The 24,108-nt window shown below is 39.3% G+C and overlaps 1 protein-coding gene across 1 annotated transcript; it reads left to right on the top strand.

The window, feature by feature from the left end:
* Window positions 1–18,162: 18,162 nt before the first annotated feature.
* On the top strand, window positions 18,163–19,085 carry KRTAP11-1 (keratin associated protein 11-1). The gene has a single exon (XM_065876711.1). It carries the CDS (start codon window positions 18,209–18,211, stop codon window positions 18,698–18,700), a length of 492 nt encoding a protein of 163 aa, XP_065732783.1. The 5' UTR covers window positions 18,163–18,208; the 3' UTR covers window positions 18,701–19,085.
* Window positions 19,086–24,108: the final 5,023 nt, after the last annotated feature.

The following is a 24,108-nucleotide window of genomic DNA, read 5'->3' as shown; positions in this document are numbered from 1 at the left end:
GGATCTTCCCGGACTGGGGCACCAACCCATGTCCCCTGCTTCGACAGGCAGACTCTCAACCACTGCGCCACCAGGGAAGCCCTTCTTTTTTTTTTTTTTTTTGCAACACCTTAGCTATTTTTGTACCTCTCCTAGAATAATATCTAAATCTGAAAGCTTCAGAACCAAAAGTCATTTTTTACTGTGGAGCTTACAGTAGATTTCTGGGCCAATAAAGAGAAGTTGGTGGCTGTATTGGTATCAAGAGGGGAAAAAGATACTAAAGCTAAGGGAGGAAATGAAAGATGAAATTGGGTATCCGGCCCAGTTGATTTTTTTTCCTGTAGGATCATTTGGTCAACCTTTAGTTCTTTTGTTACTTAGCAAAAGCAATTCCTGTCTTTCGGGTCACCTCATAGTTCAATATCAAAGATAACCGTGGTCAGAAAAGCAAGGACAGAGCATTGTTCTAGGATTCCTGTAAGAAGACTGGCCCTTTACCTTGAACTGTGACCTTCATGACCTGTGGCTAAGTTGCATGCAGGAAGAGACACATCATCTTAAAACACAAACAATATTTGTGTTCTGTTTCACCCTCACCCTAAGTAAAGAGACACCCCGAGGAAGCTGACTCTTAGACTCTAAAGCTGAAGCATAAAGTGGAAGGCAGTCTAGCAGTTGGGAACAATTCACTCTTCTCAGCCCTACTACTCGTATTGGATATTCTTCGAATTTTAATTGCACCTTCATGATTTCCAAACCACAACAAATCACAGAACAATTCCATCTGAAATATAAGACTGCATAGTCTTCAAAGGGTGGGTTGAGACTGGTAGAGTTCTCATGGTTTCCAGTGATACCTGAGGCTCCCATATGTCTTACTACTTCATCTGTTATAGAACACACTGATTGTCCGTAAAGTCTGGCATTTCATAGTGTTTAATGAGAAATAAAACCAGAGGAAAAGATTACTATTGAATGGCTGAAGCTACTTGAATGTATGGAGAATTGTCTTTAGCCAGATGCATTGTCTCTGCGCATAGGCCTGCAGGTAAGTGGCTGGTACTCTGAGTCAAAAACTTGTCAAATTGGAGAGTTAGAGGGAGCTGTTGAGGTCATCGCATTGGTATCAATTCGAGTCACCTTCATGGGAAACTCACAGGAGATAATGAACTGTCTGTCTACTTTGAACATACCTAATAATATAGAATGTGAAATTCAGATTGTTCTCTCAGGGTACCCTAAGTCCATGTCAGGGATTTCTGGTTCAGTTCTGGCATCCTGGCAATTCAGGGAATAAGGTAATTTTAGTTTCATGGCCAAAATGATATTTTCAGTCCCACACTCTCATCTAGAATTTTGCCACTCCCCCACCAAGAAGTGACGTCTACTTCACATTCCCTCAGACGTGGGCCTTTGGGATGCTCTGAGACAGAATGTGGCCAAAGTGATGTTGCATGACTTTGGAGCCTAGGTCAGTAAAAATGATAAAGCTTCTGCCTAGCTCTTGCTTTGAGGATTCTCACTCTTGGAGCCAGCCTCTTTGTTGGAGAACTCCTGGCCACACGAGGAGGCCATGAATAGGTAATCCCAGCTGATGGCAATCATTGACTGACAGACACATGAACAAGTGATACTTCGGATAACTACAGCCCCCCAGCTCCCGACCCCCCGCATCCCTCTATGCAGCCTGCAACAGAGACAAACCAGCCTTGTTGTGCTTTGTCCAAATTCCTGAGCCACAGAATCCATGGGTATAATAAATGGCTGTTTTGTCCACTAAGTTTTGGGGTAATTTGTTACACAGTAATTGATAAGCAGAAGAAGGAGTAGGGCTTTTGGATTATATATGTATGTGTGAGTGGGTGTTTTTAAGTGGTAACATGCTCAGAATTAAAATAAGTTAAACTTTTAAAAATATTTATTAAACCATTTAAAATGTTTATTATTTAGATATCTATTAAACTATCTTATTAAACCATTAAAATATTTATTAAACCATTACCATGATTTCTATCCTGACAATTTTTGCCATATTTTCATATTAAGTTCATTATTATTCAACTAACTTTTTAATTTATATGAATTCACCCTTTTTTTTCATTAGTCATCAATTTTATACACATCAGTGTATAGATGTCAATCCCAATCGCCCAATTCAGCACACCACCATCCCCACCCCACTGCAGTTTTCCCCGCTTGGTGTCCATATGTCTGTTCTCTACATCTGTGTCTCAACTTCTGCCCTGCAAACCGGCTCATCTGTACCATTTTTCTAGGTTCCACATACATGCGTTAATATATGATATTTGTTTTTCTCTTTCTGACTTACTTCACTCTGTATGACAGTCTCTAGATCCATCCACATCTCAACAAATGTCTCAATTTCGTTCCTTTCTATGGCTGAATAATATTCCATTGTATATATGTACCACAATTTTTTTATCCATTAGTCTGTCGATGGGCATTTAGGTTGCTTCCATGACCTGGCTATTGTAAATAGTGCTGCAATGAACATTGGGGTGCACATGTCCTTTTGAATTATGGTTTTCTCTGGGTATATGCCCAGTACTGGGATTGCTGGATCATATGGTAAATCTATTTTTAGTTTTTTTTTTTTTTTTGGCGGTACCCGGGCCTCTCACTGTTGTGACCTCTCCCGTTGTGGAGCACAGGCTCTGGACATGCAGGCTCAGTGGTCATGGCTCATGGGCCCAGCCGCTCCACGGTGTGTGGGATCTTCCCAGACCGGGGCACAAACCCTTGTCCCCTGCATCAGCAGGCGGACTCTCAACCACTGTGCCACCAGGGAGGCCATATTTTTAGTTATTTAAGGAACCTCCATACTGTTCTCCATAGTGGCTGTATCAATTTACATTCCCACCAACAGTGCAAGAGGGTTCCCTTTTCTCCACACCCTCTCCAGCATTTGTTGTTTGTAGATTTTCTGATGATGCCCATTCTAACTGGTGTGAGGTGATACCTCATTGTAGATTTGATTTGCATTTCTCTAATAATTATGATGTTGAGCAGCTTTTCATGTGCTTCTTGGCCATCTGTATGTCTTCTTTGGAGAAATGTCTATTTAGGTCTTCTGCCCATTTTTGGATTGGGTTGTTTGTTTCTTTAATATTGAGGTGCATGAGATATTTATATATTTTGGAGGTTAATCCTTTGTCCATTGATTCATTTGCAAATATTTTCTCCCATTCTGAGGGTTGTCTTTTTGTCTTGTTTATGGTTTCTTTTGCTGTGCAAAAGCTTTGAAGTTTTATTAGGTCCCATGTTTTAATTTTTGTTTTTATTTCCATTTCTCTAGGAGGTGGGTCAAAAAGGATCATGCTGTGATTTATGTCATAGAGTGTTGTGCCTATGTTTTCCTCTAAGAGTTTGATAGTGTCCAGTGTTACAGTTAGGTCTAGAATCCATTTTGAGTTTATTTTTGTGTATGGTGTTAGGGACTGTTCTAATTTCATTCTTTTACATGTAGCTGTCAGTTTTCCCAGCACCACTTACTGAAGAGATTGTCTTTCCTCCATTGTATATCTTTGCCTCCTTTGTCATAGATTAGTTGACCATAGGTGCGTGGGTTTATCTCTGGGCTTTCTATCTTGTTCCATTGAACTATGTTTCTGTTTTTGTGCCAGTAACATATTGTCTTGATTACTGTAGGTTTATAGTATAGTCTGAAGTCAGGGAGTCTGATTCCTCCAGCTCCGTTTTTTCCCCTCAATACTGCTTTGGCTATTCGGGGTCTTTTGTGTCTCTATACAAATTTTAAGATGATTTGTTCTACTTCCATAAAAAATGCCATTGGTAATTTGATAGGGATTGCATTGAATCTGTTGATTGCTTTGGGTAGTATAGTCATTTTCACAATATTGTTTCCTCCAATCCAAGAACATGGTATATCTCTCCATCTGTTGGTATCATCTTTAATTTCTTTCATCAGTGTCTTATAGTTTTCTGCAAACACGTCTTTTCTCTCCCTAGGTAGGTTATTCCTAGGTATTTTATTCTTTTTGTTGCAGTGGTAAATGGGAGTGTTTCAATAGTTTCTCTTTCAGATTTTTCATTATTAGTGTATAGGAATGCAATAGATTTCTGTGCATTAATTTTGTATCCTGCAACTTTACCAAATTCATTGATTAACTCTAGTAGTTTTCTGGTGGCATTTTTAGGATTCTCTATGTATAGTATCATGTCATCTTCAAACAGTGACAGTTTTGCTTCTTCTTTTCCAGTTTGTATTTCTTTTATTTCTTTTTCTTCTCTGATAGCCATGGCTAGGACTTCCAAAGCTATGTGGAATAATAATTTTGAGAGTTGACATCCTTGTCTAGTTCCTGATCTTAGAGGAAATGCTTTCAGTTTTTCACCATTCTCATATATGGCCTTTATTATGTTGAGGTAGTTTCCCTCTATGCCCACTTTCTGGAGAGTTTTTATCATAAATGGGTGTTGAATTTTGTCAAAGCTTTTAAACAAAAATAACTTAATCTCCATCCTATGTAATGATATCCATGAATTTATGGCTTGTATAACCTAGCCATACTTTATTAATACACTTAAAAATAAATATATAACTCTTAAGACTAAAAATTGTTTAGTTAGTAACTAAAATTATCACCCATTGCATAGTTAATGTATATCTCACTTTGGAAAAAAAAAATCCTTCATTTTGGAAAACAACTGTGACATTAAGCTGACAATGAGATCTTTTAACCTTTTAGTGTTTGGGGTGTCAACTCTTAGGGACTAGCCTATTTGAGGAAACAACACAGTGTGATTGACATTACTTGGGAGAAATTAAAAATCTGCTTATATTGTAGCTGTGTTTAAGCACTTTTGCAGTTCCTCATTTGGTCATTTCAGAAATTGCTGTAAAAATGCAAATGTTACTTGTTTGATGCTCAGTTTGTGTACAAGATATTCCTTAGGCTTACATGGACACAGACATGGATGTACCTTGAGGGGTTCTGAACTAAGGATTAGAAGGACCAGTTATTATTATTATTATTTTTTATTTGCACCATTCAGCTTGTGGAATCTTAGTTCGTGGGTCGGCAGTGAAAGCGTGGAGTCCTAACCACCAGACCGCCAGGGAATTCCTTCACCAGTTACTTTTCTTAACTCAAATAGAAAGTGTTTGGAATCTGGTGTCTCAATCTGAGTTCTCTAAAAGCAGAGCTTGAGACAGTTAGTTTAGGAATCTTATTTCGGGGAATGCAGCAAAGGGGGAGTGAAATAGAGGAGGGGGGAAGGCCACCACAGAAATTGTTATTGAATCACCACTATCACAAGCAACTCATGCATGATTTTGAGGAACTTTCTGAAATAGTCTCAGAACCGTCTACCTGGAGGGTGAAAGGTGGGAACACTTACCCATTGGTTTGCATTTCCTGTTGCTCAAGCAAGACCCCATTTCTGGGCAGTGCATACAGGAGTGCAGTCATTTAGCATGGACTTCCTTTGTAGCGGTGTCAGAGAAGACCTAGGACTGGAAGCAAGAAGTAAGTGAGTGGCCCTAAAATGAAGGAAGAAGTGTCTGGGTGCACCACCACAATGTTGGCTTAAGTCTGTGCAAAGAGGATGCAGTAAGAGATGGGATGAAACAATTTTGAACTAGTGTACAAGCATGTCTGATACACTTGGCAATGATGCTCCCTCTCTGAGACTTAGTTTCTCATCAGTCAGATGAGAGAAATAGACTAGAGGACTTTAAGATCCAGTTCTGATTGTCCAATTACTAACCTGAGATAGTACTGGCCTAATGCTTTACTCCTAATCCCCTGGATAGGCAGATAAGACCAAGAAGGGTTGGGCTGAAAGAGCATAAGCACAGGTCAGCTAGGTGATGTTAAGACAAGACTTATACTTCTCCTGTCTCTTACGTAGCTCCTAGCATCTTTATCCTGCTGGGTACTAAGTAGGCCCTGAATATTTCTGTATCAGGGAAGGATAATACATCTGTGTGACCTGGAGACTTCTCTCTCAGGCCCTATGCATAAACATTACTCAGGTCTGGTCACAAGTGGGTTCACCTCTTATTACTTGAAAGACTGGACATGGAGCACATGCCAGCTACACATTGGATGTCCTGCAAGAGAGTTTGCTGTTGTCTCAAAACTTGGGATTCTACCCATTTTTATTGATAGCACCCTGATTCTGATTCCCAGTAAAGGCATCCATGAAAAAATACATGAATTTGAAAACTGGCATCAAGAAAAAGAATGGTGGTTCAATTTAGGATTTTTCAACCTTGATATTATCCTCTGAGGGTTTATTTGTCTACAAGTCATGTAGCTGGTGATTGCTATTTTCAAGTTCTAAAAGCAGCGACTATTTTGCTGGTCTTTGTTTGCTTCTTTCACTTACCTGCTTTCTGCCTTACATTTCCCTCCAGCCCCAAAGATTCAAACCTTCTTATGATTGATGTTTTTTGAAAAGAGTTTGGAAAATGAATTTCAGTTCAGTTTTGGTGCAAATCACTCAGCCTTTGGGGGTTTATAATATCTTGGTTAATAGGATTCTGGAGATTCAACCCAGAGGTCTGTGTGAAGTTGGGTAAAAAATGGCAGAGCAATTCAGCCAAGATGTAGTTAATTTTTAAAGCAGTCTTTATGTTCTGTATTTAAATTTCAAATTCTCTTTTTATATTTCGTAAGAGACAATGAATAGCTTCAATTTGAGAATGTGAGCATCCTGAAAAAGTGCAGAATGACAAAATCTCATTTTATGATTTTTAATTTTTCAGCAAGTTAACTATTCCTCCATTTGATGAGACTAAGTGATTTTTTTGAACCGGCGTTGGTCAACATTATTACCCCAACTTTGTGATGAAAAGTATCCTTCCAGCATATCAAACCTTCAGCCTCCTACATATGCTTAACTCTTTTTACTCTCAAACACTTGGCCTTGTAAGTGATTACTGTGATTCAGTTTTGAGTGAAAGAATTGCTCATTTCCAGTCTGTGATAATTATTGTATAAGGTTTAGATTATTCTAAACAAACGAGAGAAAATTACCCATCACGGATGAAGATAATGGGTAGTAGTTCTTTAATCTCTCCTCATCTGCTCTCATCACACCCTACTCTCACTTCACACCCTGCAGACACAAGAATAATCTTCACAAACCTTTTCGCTGGGTTAAAGTTTCATATTGCATATAACTACGTCATGATAGCTGCTGTCCACATAAATTTTTCCACACATTCCAATGAAAGGATGATTTATTGATTTCATTTAACATTGTAGACTCAGATTTGTGTAGAGTTTCTTCAAGCTTCATGTGGCTGTCAGTGCATGTTTCTTCATCTTTGCATCTTACAGTCCATGCAGATGAAGAGTCTAGATGCTTACATTTAAATATTGAATGTACGAGAGTATAGAGTAGCTTTCCTAACTCTTCGTAGGATACTGTAAGACATGAGCCTCTTCTGTTTTCCAGAGAGCCTGCCAGGTGCTAAATGGAAAGCAATCTGTTGAGGAGATCCCTAGATTTAATTACTTAAAGAATCTATTTGTTTTGCTTACTTTGTGACTGGAAGAAAACTAAAATGTCATCTTAAAGTGATTTCAAAGTTTGTGAATCCTGTTTTTCAGAAGGGTCTTGCCACCTACATCTGAAAAATCAATTCACTCCTCTGCTGTTCTCTAATAATTAGTTGTACGCTTTGCCATTTTAAATACTTTTAATTTCAAATCATAGCTCCTAGCTATTAAAGGCTTTTTGTCTCTTCCTGTTTTTTTTGTGGTGACCTTGCATTTTATTCTAATGAAGTAAAATTGTCAAAAGTATATAGAATGTAAAAACACATGAAGTTTAAAGATAGCAGTGCTTGTAACTTACTTTTTAAAATTTTATTTATTTTTGTTGTCAATTGATGAAACTGGAGTAGAAATAAAGACTACAGTCTTTGTAGTATCATCAATGGAACATTGATTGATTGATTTTTTAAAATGAATTTTTGCTTGAACTGTAATGAAGGCATCTCACCATGTTTAAATATTCCCCGCGTAGGTTGACAGCTCATGGCTCTGTTTTATTTGCATCTCATCTTAGTCAAATATAAGTTGTGTGACTTTGACTAGCCATTCAACCTCCCTGAACTTCAGCTTCTTTGTGTGACATGATACCTAGTCCATAGGGTTGCTGGAAGCATTCAGTTGTGATGGTGTGTGTGAAGCCTCTAACTTAATGCCTGGAAGAGGCTCAAAAAATGTTCATTTCCTTCCTTCTGTAGCTGATGGAAGATATTTTCTAGAATATTTTTTTGCTTGTCATTTTCACGCAGTGGAAAAGAAGAATCAAGGCAGAGTACTGATTTCTACAAATCTCTTCTATTTCAGAAATGTGGCAATGGGTGCTGAAAACTTCTCCTGTGTCACTTTACCACTAACTTCACGTTTTCACTTGGTTGCTTGATTAATTTACATGATGAAGTACTTTTCCACATCAGCCTATGAATCCATGGCTGTTAGAAGCCTGCAAACTACGCATCTATTTTCAAACAAGCAAGCCAGCCCTTGTAGCCAGGAACTGGGACCTTCAAACACCAACTGGGACATTCCCCATGGTGGGAAGAACATAGTCCCAACCTTGTGGAAAGTAGTCATCTCGTTAATTTCTCTCCATACCTGAGAACACTCTGCGAGTCACTGAGGGAGTGATGGTCTGATCTTTGGGAATTATAATAACTCCCACAGCACAGCATCGTCTTGTTGGGTTGTGTTATTAGCCTCCAAATTAGGGCCGTGGGAAGCTCCCAACATGGCTTCAGTGGGATGAATAGAGAATGAAGCATTTGGCAAAAGGACTTCTGATGAGTTCTAACATAAAGCCGTTTGCTTTGTGCATGTGTAAAACGCAGTCTACTGTAGCCCTCGAATATATGTAAATCCATTGTTGTCCCTCTTTCCTACCCCAAATAAGCCAGTTTACAAAATAAGTCAGATCTTACAGCTGTTTTGATGTAGAAATATCACCAACCACTTAGGCTGTGTTGAAGTGACTTATTTTGCCAGAGTTGGAATGGTTGTGTACAGACGGATCAAAAGGGTCAGTCATTTTGGTGTTGAGGATTGACTCTATTCTAGCAAAAGGAAATAAAGGAGAATGATATCTTTCTATGGTTTCCCCAAGAATAAAAAGAATAATTAAATGTTATAGTACACTGTTCACACATCCATTCATCACCAAATATTGATTAAAGGCCTACTTTCACCACATCAGTAAAGACTGCCATCTGCCATCCACTGTACAAGGAGGGGTGTTGCTCCAGGACCTTGCTTCAGATGTGGAAAAAAAAGAAAAAGGAGCCAGAGATCCTGGAATTTCATTTTGTCTCTGATACTTCCTAGTTGTGTGATCATAGCAAAAGCAGATAGCAGGGGGAAGATGGCAGAAGAGTAAGACGCGGAGATCATCTTCCTCCCCACAGATACATCAGAAATACATGTACACGTGGAACAACTCCTACAGAACACCTACTGAACGCAGGCAGAAGACCTCAGACCTCCCAAAAGGCAAGAAACTCCCCACGTAACTGGGTAGGGCAAAAGAAAAAAGAATAAACAGAGATAAAAGAATAGGGACGGGACCTGCACTGGTGGGAGGGAGCCATGAAGGAGGAAAGGTTTCCACACACTAGAAGCCCCTTTGCAGGCAGAGACTGCAGGTGGCGGAGGGGGGAAGCTACAGAGCCACGGAGGAGAGCGCAGGAACAGGGGTGCGGAGGGCAAAGCGGAGAGATTCCCGCACAGAGGATCGGGGCCGACCGGCACTTGCCAGCCCAAGAGGCTTGTCTGCTCACCCGCCGGGGTGGGCGGGGGCTGGGGGCTGAGGTACGGGCTTTGGTCGGAGCGCAGGGAGAGGACTGAGGTTGGCGGCGTGAACACAGCCTGCAGGGGGTTAGTATACCACGGTTAACCGGGAGGGAGTCCGGGGAAAAGTCTGGAGCTGCTGAAGAGGCAAGAGGCCATTGTTTCCGGGTGCCTGAGGAGAGGGGATTAAGAGTGCTGCTTAAAGGAGCTCCAGAGACGGGCACGAGCTGTGGCTAAAAGCATGGACCCCAGAGATGGGCATGAGATGCTAAGGCTGCTGCTGCCGCCACCAAGAAGCCTGTGTGTGAGCACAGGTCACTATCCACTCCTCTCTTCCCAGGAGCCTGTGCAGCTCGCCACTGCCAGTGTCCGGAGATCCAGGGACAACTTCCCTGGGAGAATGCATGGCGCACCTGAGGCTGGGGCCTGGTGCAAAGTCCCACTGGCCTCTGCTGCTGCAGGCTCGCCCTGCACTCCATGCCCCTCCCTCCCAACGGCCTCAGTGAGCCAGTGCCCCAGAATCAGTGGCTCCTTGAACCCCATCCTGTCTGAGCGAAGAACAGACGCCCTCTGGCGACCTACACACAGAGGCGGGGCCAAATCCAAAGCTGAACCCCTGGAGTTGTGTGAACAAAGAAGAGAAAGGGAAATCTCTCCCAGCAGCCTCAGGAGTAGTGGATTAAATCTGCACTATCAACTTGATGTACCCTGCAACAGTGGAATACCTGAATAGACAACAAATCATCACAAATAGAGGAGGTGGACTTTGAGAGTAAGATATATTATTTTTTCCTCTTTTCCTCTTTTTGTGAGTGTGTATATGTATGCTTCTGTGTGAGATTTTGTCTGTATAGCTTTGCTTTCACCATTTGTTCTAGGGTTCTGTCCTTCCATTTGTTTGTTTTTTACTTAAAATTTTTTTTCTTTCTTAATAATTATTTTTTATTTTAATAACTTTATTTTATTTTATCTTACTTTATTTTATTTCATTTTAACCTCTTTCCTTCTTTCTTTCTAATTTTTCTCCCTTTTATTCTGAGCTATGTTGTTGAAAGGCTCTTTGTGCTGCAGCCAGGAGTCAGTGCTGTGCCTCTGAGGTGGAAGAGCCAACTTCAGGACACTGGTACACATGAGACCTCCCAGCTCCATGTAATATCAAATGGTGAAAATCTCCCTGAGATCTCCATCTCAACACCAACACCCAGCTTCACTCAACGACCAGCAAGCTACAGTTCTGGACACCCTATCCCAAACAACTAGCAAGACAGGAACACAATCCCACCCATTAGCAGAGAGGCTGCCTAAAATCATAATAAGTCCACAGACACTGAAAAACACAACACCAGAAGTGGACCTGCCCACCAGAAAGACAAGATCCAGCCTCATGCACCAGAACACAGGCAGTAGACCCCTCCACCAGGAAGCCTACACAACCCACTGAACCAACTTTAGCCACTGGGGGCAGACAACAAAAACAACGGGAGCTACGAACCTGCAGCCTGCAAAAAGGAGACCCCAAGCACAGTAAGATAAGCAAAATGAGAAGACAGAAAAACACACAGTAGATGAAGAAGCAAGATAAAAACCCACCAGACCTAACAAATGAAGAGGAAATAGGCAGTCTACCTGAAAAAGAATTCAGAATAATGATAGTAAATATGATCCAAAATCTTGGAAATAGAATAGAGAAAATGCAAGAAACATTTAACAAGGGCCTAGAAGAAATAAAGATGAAACAAACAATGATGAACAACACAATAAATGAAATTAAAAATACTCTAGGAGGGATAAATAGCAGAATAACTGAGGCAGAAGAACGGATAACTGACCTGGAAGATAAAATAGTGGAAATAACTACTGCAGAGCAGAATAAAGAAAAAAGAATGAAAAGAACTGAGGGCAGTCTCAGAGACCTCTGGGACAACATTAAACGCACCAACATTCGAATTATAGGGGTTCCAGAAGAAGAAGAGAAAAACAAAGGGACTGAGAAAATATTTGAAGAGATTATAGTTGAAAACTTCCATAATATGGGAAAGGAAATAGTCAATCAAGTCCAGGAAGCACAGAGTCCCATACAGGATAAATCCAAGGAGAAATACGCCAAGACACATATTAATGAAACTGTCAAAAATTAAATACAAAGAAAACATATTAAAAGCAGCAAGGGAAAAACAACAAATAACACACAAGGGAATCCCCATAAGGTTAACAGCTGATCTTTCAGCAGAAACTCTTCAAGTCAGAAGGGACTGGCAGGACATATTTAAAGTGATGAAGGAGAAAAACCTGCAACCAAGATTACTCTACCCAGCAAGCATCTCATTCAGATTTGATAGAGAAATTAAAACCTTTACAGACAAGCAGAAGTTGAGAGAGTTCAGCATCACGAAACCAACTCTACAACAACTGCTAAAGGAACTTCTCTAAGCAAGAAACACAAGAGAAGGAAAAGACCTACAATAACAAACCCAAAACAATTAAGAAAATGGGAATAGGAACATACATATCGATAATTACCTTAAATGTAAATGGACTAAATGCTCCCAACAAAAGACACAGACTGGCTGAATGGATACAAAAACAAGACCTGTATATATGCTGTCTACAAGAGACCCACTTCAGACCTAGAGAAACATACAGACTGAAAGTGAGGGGATAGAAAAAGATATTCCATGCAAATGGAAATCAAAAGAAAGCTGGAGTAGTGATTCTCATATCAGACAAAATAGACTGTAAAATAAAGACTATTAGAAGAGACAAAGAAGGACACTACACAATGATCAAGGGATTGATCCAAGAAGAAGAAATAAAAATTGTAAATATTTATGCACCCAACATAGGAGCACCTCAATACATAAGGCAAATACTAACAGCCATAAAAGCAGAAATCAACAGTAACACATTCATAGTAGGGGACTTTAACACCCTACGTTCACCAATGGACTGATCATCCAAAATGAAAATAAATAAGGAAACACAAGCTTTAAATGATACATTAAACAAGATGGACTTAATTGATATATATAGGACATTCCATCCAAAAACAACAAAATACACATTTTTCTCAAGTGCTCATGGAACATTCTCCAGGATAGATCATATCTTGGGTCACAAATCAAGCTTTGGTAAATTTAAGAAAATCTAAATTGTATCAAGTATCATTTCCGACCACAACGCCATGAGACTAGATATCAATTTACAGGAAAAGATCTGTAAAAAAACCAAACACAGGGAGGCTAAGCAATACACTACTTAATAACAAAGTGATCACTGAAGAAATCAAAGAGGAAATCAAAAAATACCTAGAAACAAATGACAAAACGACCCAAAACCTATGGGATGCAGCAAAAGCAGTTCTAAGAGGGAAGTTTATAGCAATACAATCCTACCTTAAGAAACAAGAAACATCTCAAATAAACAACCTAACTTTGCACCTAAAGCAATTAGAGAAAGAAGAACAAAAAACCCCACATGTTAGCCAAAGGAAAGAAATCATAAAGATCAGATCAGAAATAAATGAAAAAGAAATGAAGGGAACGATAACAAAGATCAATAAAACTAAAAGCTGGTTCTTTGAGAAGATAAACAAAATTGATAAACCACTAGCCAGACTCATCAAGAAAAAAAGGGAGAAGACTCAAATCAATAGAATTAGAAATGAAAAAGGAGAAGTAACAACTGACACTGCAGAAATACAAAGGTTCATGAGAGATTACTACAAGCAACTATATGCCAATAAAATGGACAACCTGGAAGAAATGGACACATTTTTAGAAATGCACAAACTGCCAAGACTGAATCAGGAAGAAATAGAAAATATGAACAGAGCAATCACAAGCATTGAAATTGAAACTGTGATTAAAAATCTTCCAACAAACAAAAGCCCAGGACCAGATGGCTTCACAGGTGAATTATATGAAATATTTAGAGAATAGCTAACACCTATCCTACTCGGACTCTTCCAAATTATAGCAGAGGGGGAAGCTCTCCCAAACTGATTCTACGAGGCCATGATCACTGTGATACCTAAACCGGACAAGGATGTCACAAAGAAAGAAAACTACAGGCAAATATCACTGATAAGCATAGTTGCAAAAATCCTCAACAAAATACTAGCAAACAGAATCCAACAGCACATAAAAAGGATCATACACCATGATTAAGTGGGGTTTATTCCAGGAATGCAAGGATTCTTCAATATACACAAATCAATCAATGTGAAACACTATATTAACAAATTGAAGGAGAAAAAACATATGATCATCTCAATAGATGCAGAGAAAGCTTGTGACAAAATTCAACACCCATTTATGATAAAAACCCTGCAGAAAGTAGGCATAGAGGGAACTTTCCTCAACATAATAAAGGCCATATATGACAAACCCACAGCCAACATCATCCTCAATGGTGAAAAAATGAAAGCATTTCCACTAAGATCAGGAACAAGGTAAGGTTGCCCACTCTCACCATTCTTATTCAACATAGATTTGGAAGTTTTAGCTGCAGCAATCAGAGAAGAAAGGAAGTTAAAGGAATCCAAATCAGAACAGAAGAAATAAAGCTGTCACTGTTTGCAGATGACATGATACTATACATAGAGAATCATAAGGATGCTACCAGAAAACTACTAGAGCTACTCAATGAATTTGGTAAAGTAGCAGGATAAAAAATTAATGCACAGAAATGTCTGGCATTCCTATACACTAATGACGAAAAATCTGAAAGTTAAATTAAGAAAACACTCCCATTTACCATTGCAACAAAAAGAATAAAATATCTAGGAATAAACCTACTTAAGGAGACAAAAGACCTGTATGCAGAAAACTATAAGACACTGATGAAAGAAATTAAAGATGATACAAAAAGATGGAGAGATATACCATGTTCTTGAATTGGAAGAATCATCATTGTGAAAATGACTCTACTACCCAAAGCAATCTACAGATTCAATACAATCCCTATCAAACTACCACTGGCATTTTTCACAGAAGAAGAACAAAAAATTTCACAATTTGTATGGAAACACAAAAGACCCCGAATAGCCAAAGCAATCTTGAGAACGACAAATGGAGCTGGAAGAATCAGGCTCCCTGACTTCAGACTATACTACAAAACTACAGTAATCAAGACAGTACAGTACTGGCAAAAACAGAAATATAGATCAATGGAACAGGATAGAAAGCCCAGAGATAAACCCACACCCATATGGTCACCTTATCTTTTTTTTTTTTCAGCAGTACGCTTGCCTCTCACTGTTGTGGCCTCTTCCGTTGTGGAGCATAGGCTCCAGACGCGTAGGCTCAGTGGCCAGGGCTCACGGGCCCAGCTGCTCCATGGCATTTGGGATCTTCCCAGACGGGGGCACGAACCCATGTCCCCTGCATCGGCAGGCAGACTCTCAAGCACTGCGCCACCAGGGAAGCTGGGTCACCTTATCTTTGATAAAGGAGGCATGAATGTACCGTGGAGAAAGGACAGCCTCTTCAATAAGTGGTTCTGGGAAAACTGGACAGGTATATGTAAAAGTATGAGCTTAGAACACTCCCTAACACCATACATAAAAATAAAGTCAAAATGGATTAAAGACCTAAATGTAAGGCTAGAAACTATCAAACTCTTAGAGGAAAACATAGGCAGAACACTCTATGACATAAATCACAGCATGATCCTTTTTGACCCCCTCCTAGAGAAATGGAAATAAAAACAAAACAAAAATAAACAAATGGGACCTAATGAAACTTCAAAGCTTTTGCCCAGCAAAGGAAACCATAAACAAGACCAAAAGACAACCCTCAGAATGGGAGAAAACATTTGCAAATGAAGCAACTGACAAAGGATTAATCTCCAAAATTTACAAGCAGCTCATGCAGCTCAATAACAAAAAAACAAACAACCCCATCCAAAAATGGGCAGAAGACCTAAATAGGCATTTCTCCAAAGAAGAAATACAGATTGCCAACAAACACATGAAAGAATGCTCAACATTATTAATCATTAGAGAAATGCAAATCAAAACTACAATGAGATATCATGTCACACCAGTCAGAATGGCCATCATCAAAAAATCTAGAAACAATAAATGCTGGATAGGGTGTGGAGAAAAGGGAACACTCTTGCATTGCTGGTGGGAATGTGAATTGGCACAGCCACTATGGAGAAGAGTTGGAGGTGTCTTAAAAAACTACAAATAGAACTACCATATGACCCAGCAATCCCACTACTGGGCATATACCCTGAGAAAATCATATTTCAGAAAGAGTCATGTACCAAAATGTTCATTGCAGCTCTATTTACAATAGGCAGAACATGGAAGCAACCTAAGGGTCCATCAACGGATGAATGGATAAAGAAGATGTGGCACATATATACAATGGAATATTACTCAGCCTTAAAAAGAAATGAAATTGAGTTATTTGTAGTGAGGCAGTTGGACCTAGAGTCTGTCATACAGAGTGAAGTAAGTCAGAAAGAGAAAGACAAATATTGTATGCTAACACATATATATGGAATCTAAGAAAAAAATAATGTCATGAAGAACCTAGGGGTAAGATGGGAATAAAGACACAGACCTACTAGAGAATGGACTTGAGGATATGGGGAGGGGGAAGGGAAAGCTGTGACAAAGTGAGAGAGTGGCATGGACATATATACTCTACCAAACGTAAAATGATAGCTAGTTGGAAGCAGCCGCATAGCGCAGGGAGATCAGCTCGGTGCTTTGTGACCACCTAGAGGGGTGGGATAGGGAGGGTGGGAGGGAGGGAGATGCAAGAGGGAAGAGATATGGGAACATATGTATATGTATAACTGATTCACTTTGTTATAAAGCAGAAACTAACACACCATTGTAAAGCATTTGTACTCCAATAAAGATGTAAAAAAAAAAAAAAAAGCACAAGCAAAAAAAGCAAGAACAAACAAGTGGGACCACATCAAATGAACAAGCATCTACACAGAAAAAGAAAATATCAACACAATGAAAAGCTAACCTATGGATTGGGAGAAAATATTTGCAAACCATATGTCTGATAAGGAATTAATATCTAAAATTTATAAGAAACTGATACATATCAATAGCAAAGAAAAAGATAATTTTATTAAAAATTGGTCAGAGGACTAGAACAAATATTTTTCCAAGAAAGATATACAAATGTCTACCAGGTATAGAATGTTTTAAAATTCCTAACCAGACCCTAAAATCCTATAAATATCTTCAATGTATTTTTCTTTTTAACACACTATTATCTTTAAAATGGTAATCTCTCAAACTGCATTAAATCCAATAAACTTACTTTGTTAGATTAACAGAAAAAAAAAACAAAAACAAAAAACCCCACAAAAAAACAGCCTGCTTTCTCCCACTTTCTCCTTCCCTTATCCTTGATGGAGACAGTGACCTTAAAGAGCCTTTGGTTTGTTCATAATAAAAGTGCATCCTATCTTACGTTTTTGTGTGAAAATAAATGTCTTTTGAATATATTGAGCATCTTGGGAGAAAGACACCCTACCCTTTCAAATTAACGTTATAATAATTTAAAAAATTAACTAAGCCTGTTCCACTGGCATATTGATGAGTGTTATGAGCCACTCTTATCCATTGTTACAAGATTAAACATTTTAGGAATAAAGTTCATCCAATTTATTTAGAAAGGAACTTGGCTACAAATGCAGTCTCACTTAATTAGCTTCCAATTTGCTTTGCTGCTTGGACATAAAAGGCGAGTCCCACTGCCCTCTAACCTTCCTACGGGCATCTTGCTCTGATCACCTAATTGATTTTCCAAGCCAGTTTGTACTCTGGATATGTCTTTGTGTCCTTTTTCCTGACAGGTGTTGTCATTGTCATTTTGAAGCATATTCAAGAATGTTCCTTGTTCATTAGAAGCTCCGTTAGCTATGGGAGGGTGACTGATTAAGTTATGCCTAAAACATTAAGTATCAACAACAACCCAAACTCCGTGTGGGTGTGTAATTAGTCCCAGTCAGAAGGGAGAGAGTGTCATGGTGGAATGGTGGCATGTTTGATGTTACTGTCAGATGGACACTCATTGTATCCAAGCAAAATGAATGAAGGATGAAGTGTGGGCTGGGATGACCCATAACTTTGAAGCTGTCAACCAACCTTCTTAATCCTGGGACTAAGTACAGTCCAGAAGCCTATGATTTAGTTACCAAACTACTAAACTTTCTTTATGAGGATGAAGGCTTCTCAAGAGACAATTAACCTGGAGAGTCACAAGATGTTCTAAGGCAAGCCAGTGTGAGCCAAGGAAGCCAGGAAGACCAGGGTGGGAGCCCCACCCACCAGCAAGGATATATAAAAGCTCGGGAGCCTGAAGTGGCATTTACAGTTCAGGAGCCAGTTTCTGCAAGTTACTCACATCTCTCCGTCCGACACCATGTCCTACAACTGCTCCACAAACAAACGCTCTTCCAGGCTGATTGGAGGACAATACACTGTGCCAGTGGCCCCAGTTGCCACAGTTTCTACCCCGGATGTCGACTGCCTGAGTGGCATCTATTTGCCCAGCTCCTTCCAAACTGGCTCCTGGCTCCTGGACCACTGTCAGAAGACCTGCTGCGAGCCCACTGCTTGCCAGCCAACCTGCTACCAGCCAACTCCTTGTGTCTGCAGCCCTGTCCAGGTGACCTGCTCTCGGAAGACCACTTGTGTCTCCAATTCCTGCTCAACTCCCTTCAGCCGACCGCTCACCTTTGTCTCCAGTGGCTGTCAGCCCCTGGGCGGCATCTCTACTGTGTGCCAACCAGTGAAAAGTGTCTCCACTGTCCGCCAGCCGGTGGGAGGAGTCTCCACCATCTGCCAACCAGCCTGCGGGGTCTCCAGGATGTACCAGCAGTCCTGCGTGTCCAGCTGCCGAAGAATTTGCTGAGTTTGCAGGGGCTCGTGAATGAATCAAGACTCCATGACCTGCCAGCTGTGTTTCCAGGATCTTCCAACAAGCTGCCTGTCCCTGAATAACTCTTCATTGCTGACCCCCTGTTCTAACTGTCTGATTGCTGGCTGCCAGGCTTGAATAAGCTGACTTTGGCAATCTAACGTTTTTCTGGCCAGCACCAATCTTGTTTTAAGGGTTTGATCACTGGTGGCACGTATACCTCTGGATGTTTCCAGAAACTTACCACCCATGCCCCAGTCTCTAATGGCTTTGACATGTTTTGACCTAGCTGCTTTGTCTTCTGGCTTGTTTTTGTGCCTCAGAAAAAGGGAACTTGTTTCGCTCTGTATTTCTCAATAAACCTTAATTACTTGGCATTTCAAATGTACATCTCAGGAGAGTTCTTTATTTGCAAGAATTTTTGCTGTCTGTGAATCATTCTTTGCTGATTAGGGTCTGATTTTCTTTTCCAAGAATGGAGTATGGGTTCAGTCACTGTGTTTAATGACAAGCAAGGGATTATCTTATATTTTACTTGGTTAGAGAGTCTTTGGACATGTACTCAAGTAGAGTGAATAGTCCTCTATATTTCCCCCATTTTTTTATGGGCTTGCAGAATAATTTCCATGCAGGACAAAGAAATGTTACCTGAGAAAACAGGTAGTTTGGGGAATTGTACAACGAAGGGGATAATGGAGTCAGTTAGAGGTTCAGAGTCTTACTTCATCAGAGGACCACAGTGGAAAACTTTGCAAAGGATCCCTCCATGATTAGATGGGAGGCAGGGAGAATGAGGAAGGATGAAGAAGTCAGTTTCTAGGCCCTGAGATTTATGGCATCAAAAAGGTGGCTGTAGCTTTCTAGTTCCCTCACTTGCTGCTGTGTATTGGTAGACCCCCAAACATGTTCTGAGTAAACTAAAGTTCTGCGTTTTAGTTAATCTGGGCAGGGAAGACTTAAAAACAAATTTCAAACACATGTTGGTTTATTTTAATACTTAGAGCCTTATTTTGTGCTTGCTTTCAATTGGAGCCCACATGCAGATAAAACAAGCCATCTGGACTGGTGGTCAACATGCTAACTCCTTCTGCCTTTTTTAGAAAGTGAGAACTGACCGCCAGTTGGTTTCCTTTTGTCCTCATTCTCTGTTATGTCCAGAAACACATCTCTATATTTCCTTTTCAGAGTTGCTCAAGGACAAACAGTAGAGAAATTTTTTTTTTTTTTTTTTTTTTACAGAAAATGGAGGCACATGAGGTGTGCCTGCCAGGAGCAATGAGTGCCTTTTCTCATAACAGAGGTGCTTAGTGCCTTGTGGAGAATCTGACCATCCACTTCTTTTGTCAGCACAAAATGTTTTTCTTATTTCACTAACAGTTTTTCAGAGAGGCAAAACGTATGGACAATTTCTGGAGGGAAAATTTTCATTTCTTCCTATTACTGACTCTACTCTTAGAAGAAATGTTCCCTCTAATCAAAGAAATGTTAGTATGTGTGACTCACTGTACTATCTCATTAAAGCAAGTCATAGCTTTTACTATACATTGGTTTCATGACTCTTCTTTTTAAAAATAACACCCTGGCTTTCAGAAATGCTCTGGTTTACTCTATAATGGAAATCACTAGGAGAACCCTAGATGGCGCGTTCAAAGCTGTCATTTACTGAACTCTCACATTGTTTATTTTGGTCACTTCACATATGATTTGGAAAATCTGAAGTTTTTCAGAGGCTTACACATCATTAATAATTCTTTTGCTCATGTTTTTATCTTCAGCTTTCCAGTTTTCAGTAAAAATTACTAGAACAGAGATGCGTTTTTTTTCTTTTTCTTTAGACAGCTAATCATCTTTAAGATTCATGTAGTAGCAATATTTAATAACATAGATTTTATAGACTGAGATGAGTGAACTTTTGCTTGGGCTATTTATTTTGATGGTGTGAACATCCAAGAGTATTGTAGGTATCCTGCCAAGCTATTTCCTTGCTTTTATTTCTGTTTGGGGAATCAACTATTTTGCTATTAGAGCTATTCTATTTGTACTTGAACTTTGAAAGTTCTCTCCATTCTTTGCTTTATTTCATAATAAATTGTAAAATTGCAAAGTTTGTCTTTGAGGACAGTCTTTTAAAAGATAGAGCAATGATGATTTCTTTCTCTTCTTGGTCTAGGACCCAGAAATATGTCTTGTATGTAATAGTCTGTAGCTGTGGGGAAGCAGTTCAAGGGACTTTGGTTCAAATCCTGGTTTCTGCCCCTTGGCTGCATGTTTGTTAAGCTCCCTAAACTTTAGCTCATCTGTAAAACAAAGATAATGATACCGTCGTATGCCTCTGTTTCAGGAATAAACTGAGACAATAAGTGTGCATCCCATGTATCACTGAGGCATCCTGTCATTTGATATTGAAGTAAAATTGGCTTTCACCATTTTTCTTCTTTGGTGGGAATCCTGGCTACTCCTAGCATTGCTGAGGAATCCAAGGGTGGAGAGGTTGGAGGATGGTGACTTACTGTTTTATTTCCTAATCTTCTCTGGCTCTGAACTTTTACTTTAGAAGAATTAGTTCATTTTATTGATCTTCTTCCTAGTCTACACTCTGTTTCTGTTCAGACTGTAATGATTCAGACACCACAGCACTGTTTCCTCTCCTTGATTTCCACAAAATCTACTTACACAGGCATTTGTGTATCGAACAGACTTTACTGAAAGTCTGGATGCATAGATGATACTTATACTTTAGTGATGAAAACAACTCAAAATTAAATTTTAGACATAAAGAAGTTCCTTGGCCATTGTCCCTGGGACATTATCACATTCAACTCAAAACAAAATCGCTCCCTCCTTTCCTTCCTCCCTTCCTCCCTCTTTTCCTTCCACAAACGTTAGGGTACCTCTAACGTTCCAGCTTCTTTGCTGGGTACTGGTTATATGGTTGTGACTTCTGCTCCTCATGGAGTTCATAGCTTAGTTATGTAGAGCAATATCTCTAGATCTTTTATATTTTCCTCTGTATCTTCCACTTAGGGATTCCATGTGCTTTGACTTTTCCCTACAAATGCTTGTAAGTGCTTACCAAAGTGCTATATCCCATAAATTCTCTAAAAAGGTAAAATTTTCTACCCTTTTCTCTTATATGATGCTTCTTAAAATAATACAACTACAGTAAAAGCTGAAAATTCATATAACCAGCCTCTGGAATTTGACTTTAAAAATGGTACAAATGAACTTATTTACAAAAGAGAAATAGAGTTACAGAGTAGAAAACAATCTTATGGTTACCAGGGGGGAAAGGGGGGAGGGATAGATTGGGAGATTGGGATTGACATATACACACTACTATGTGTAAAATAGGCTACTAATAAGGACCTACTGTATAGCACAGGAAACTCTGCTCAATACTCTGTAATGACCTATATGGGAGAAGAATCTAAAAAAGAGGGATATATGTATATGTATAACTGATTCACTTTGCTGTATAGCAGAAAGTAACACAACATTGTGAATCTACTATACTCCAATAAAAATTTTTAAAAAGTTTTAATCATTAAAAAAAAATCTGGGAGTCAGAAAGCTTGTGAGACTCAAGGGAATGTACTGATAACCAACTGAATGGCAAGAATGAATGGTTGGCACATTGGGGTGGAGACCCAGACTGGTGCCCTCTACAGTTGCCCTCTGCCTTCAGTAAAGGTGGGCTCTGCAATTTGACCTTCGTCTTGGTAAATATCACTCCGCCTCTTTTTATTTTTAGGAAGCTACAGCTTGTGCTTAGGAATTTATAAATGGTCCCATATCTAGAGGGCATCATGTAGCTTTTATGAAAATGAGGTCTTCACTGATTAAGATCCAACTTCTTTCATATACTCCACTTTCCTATATTTAACTGCCTTATGGGCATTTCCAAAAATATGTCTTATAATCAAATTCAAAGAAATTTTCAAAACTCAAATTGGCCATAGTGTAACTTATTAATCAGGGATGTGATTTATTAATCAGGGTTTGTATTGCACACTTCAGATTATAAAGCAGTTAGGATTGGGAACAAGCTCCCATCAGCACAGGTGAGAATCTATTATAAGCAAACACAATTGCTTTGTGTAAGTTGTTCTGTGCTTTATTATAAAAATGGATAATCAAAGTGACAATCTAGTATAAAAATCGTGATAATGATAGTCTTAACGCCTGTAATAAAGACAAGTGATTACTCTAGAGCAGAGCTGGGGGTAGTCAAGGGTGGTCAAGGGTAGGACTTGTTTAGAAATGTGTAGGTTTCATAGCCATATACTTACAACCATCATTTATCTTTGTGTAAATTTATTTTGGAATTTATTATTGAAATTCCTACATAAAAAAGTGTATCATTTTGGGCCTGAAAGTCAAGACTGTAAACTCTCTTTTCCCTCCATTAAGCATGTTAATGCAAGTGTTCTTAGGAACACATCAATTGCATAATCGTAGAGAAGGCCGTTTCACTAAAATGAAATATTCTTTTGCTAAAACTTCTCGTCATATTGATTTTTACCTGTTGACTAATGCTGCCACCATCTTCCAAGTCACCTAGAATTGAAATCCTGTCATTGTTTTTCACTCTTCTTCCCCCTAACTTCACACATTTAATTCATTCTACCATAACAATTCTTTATGTCTTTTTCTTAGCATTTCCTCTAGTCTTACCTACTGTGGGAACTCATTGCCTTTCACTAGAGTATTGTGATTAGCTCCTATGTGATCTAAGTGTCATTCTTCCCTTTCTGTACAGCACTCTCAGATCTATCTGTATTAGTTTGCTAGGGCTGCTGTAACAAAGGATCACAAACTGGGTGAATTGAACAACAGAATTTTGTTGTCTCAAATTTCTGGAGGATGGAAGTCTGAGATCAAGGTGTTAGCGAGGTCCATTCCTTCTGAGGATTGTGAGAAAGAAACTGTCGCATGCTTCACCCCGAGCTTCTGGTGGCTGCTGACAATCTTTGGTGTTCCTTGGCTTGTAGAAGCATCACCCTGGACTCTGCCTTCATCTTCATGTGCCATATTCTCCCTGTGTGTGTGTTCATGTCGTGTCCAAATTTTCTCTTTTTATAAGGACGTCAGTCATATTGAACTAGTGACATACCCAACTCAAGAATGACCTCATCTTCACTAATTCTATCTGCAGAAAACCTTACTTCCCAGCAAGGTCACATTATGAGATACTGGGGCTTAGGACTTCAACATATGAATTTGTAGGAGGCACAACCTAACCCATAAATCTGATAATGTCACTTTTCCACTCAAAAATATCAAAACATGTTCATTACCTGATGAATGCTGTTAAGACTTGTTGGTGTGACATTCATAATTCCCAGAAGAGTATTTAATAAATGTTAATAAATATAAGAAGACTATAATTTTTGAATTTTTAA

The sequence above is a fragment of the Phocoena phocoena genome, chromosome 4, assembly GCF_963924675.1.
Source record: "Phocoena phocoena chromosome 4, mPhoPho1.1, whole genome shotgun sequence".
In the NCBI taxonomy this organism is placed as follows: domain Eukaryota; kingdom Metazoa; phylum Chordata; class Mammalia; order Artiodactyla; family Phocoenidae; genus Phocoena; species Phocoena phocoena.
Note: the sequence above shows the minus strand (reverse complement) of the source record. Positions and strands in the feature narration are given on the sequence as shown.

Bases quoted from the DNA above. Each gene is read 5' to 3' on its own strand.
- KRTAP11-1 (XM_065876711.1), top strand. From the start codon at position 18,209: ATGTCCTACAACTGCTCCACAAACAAACGCTCTTCCAGGCTGATTGGA.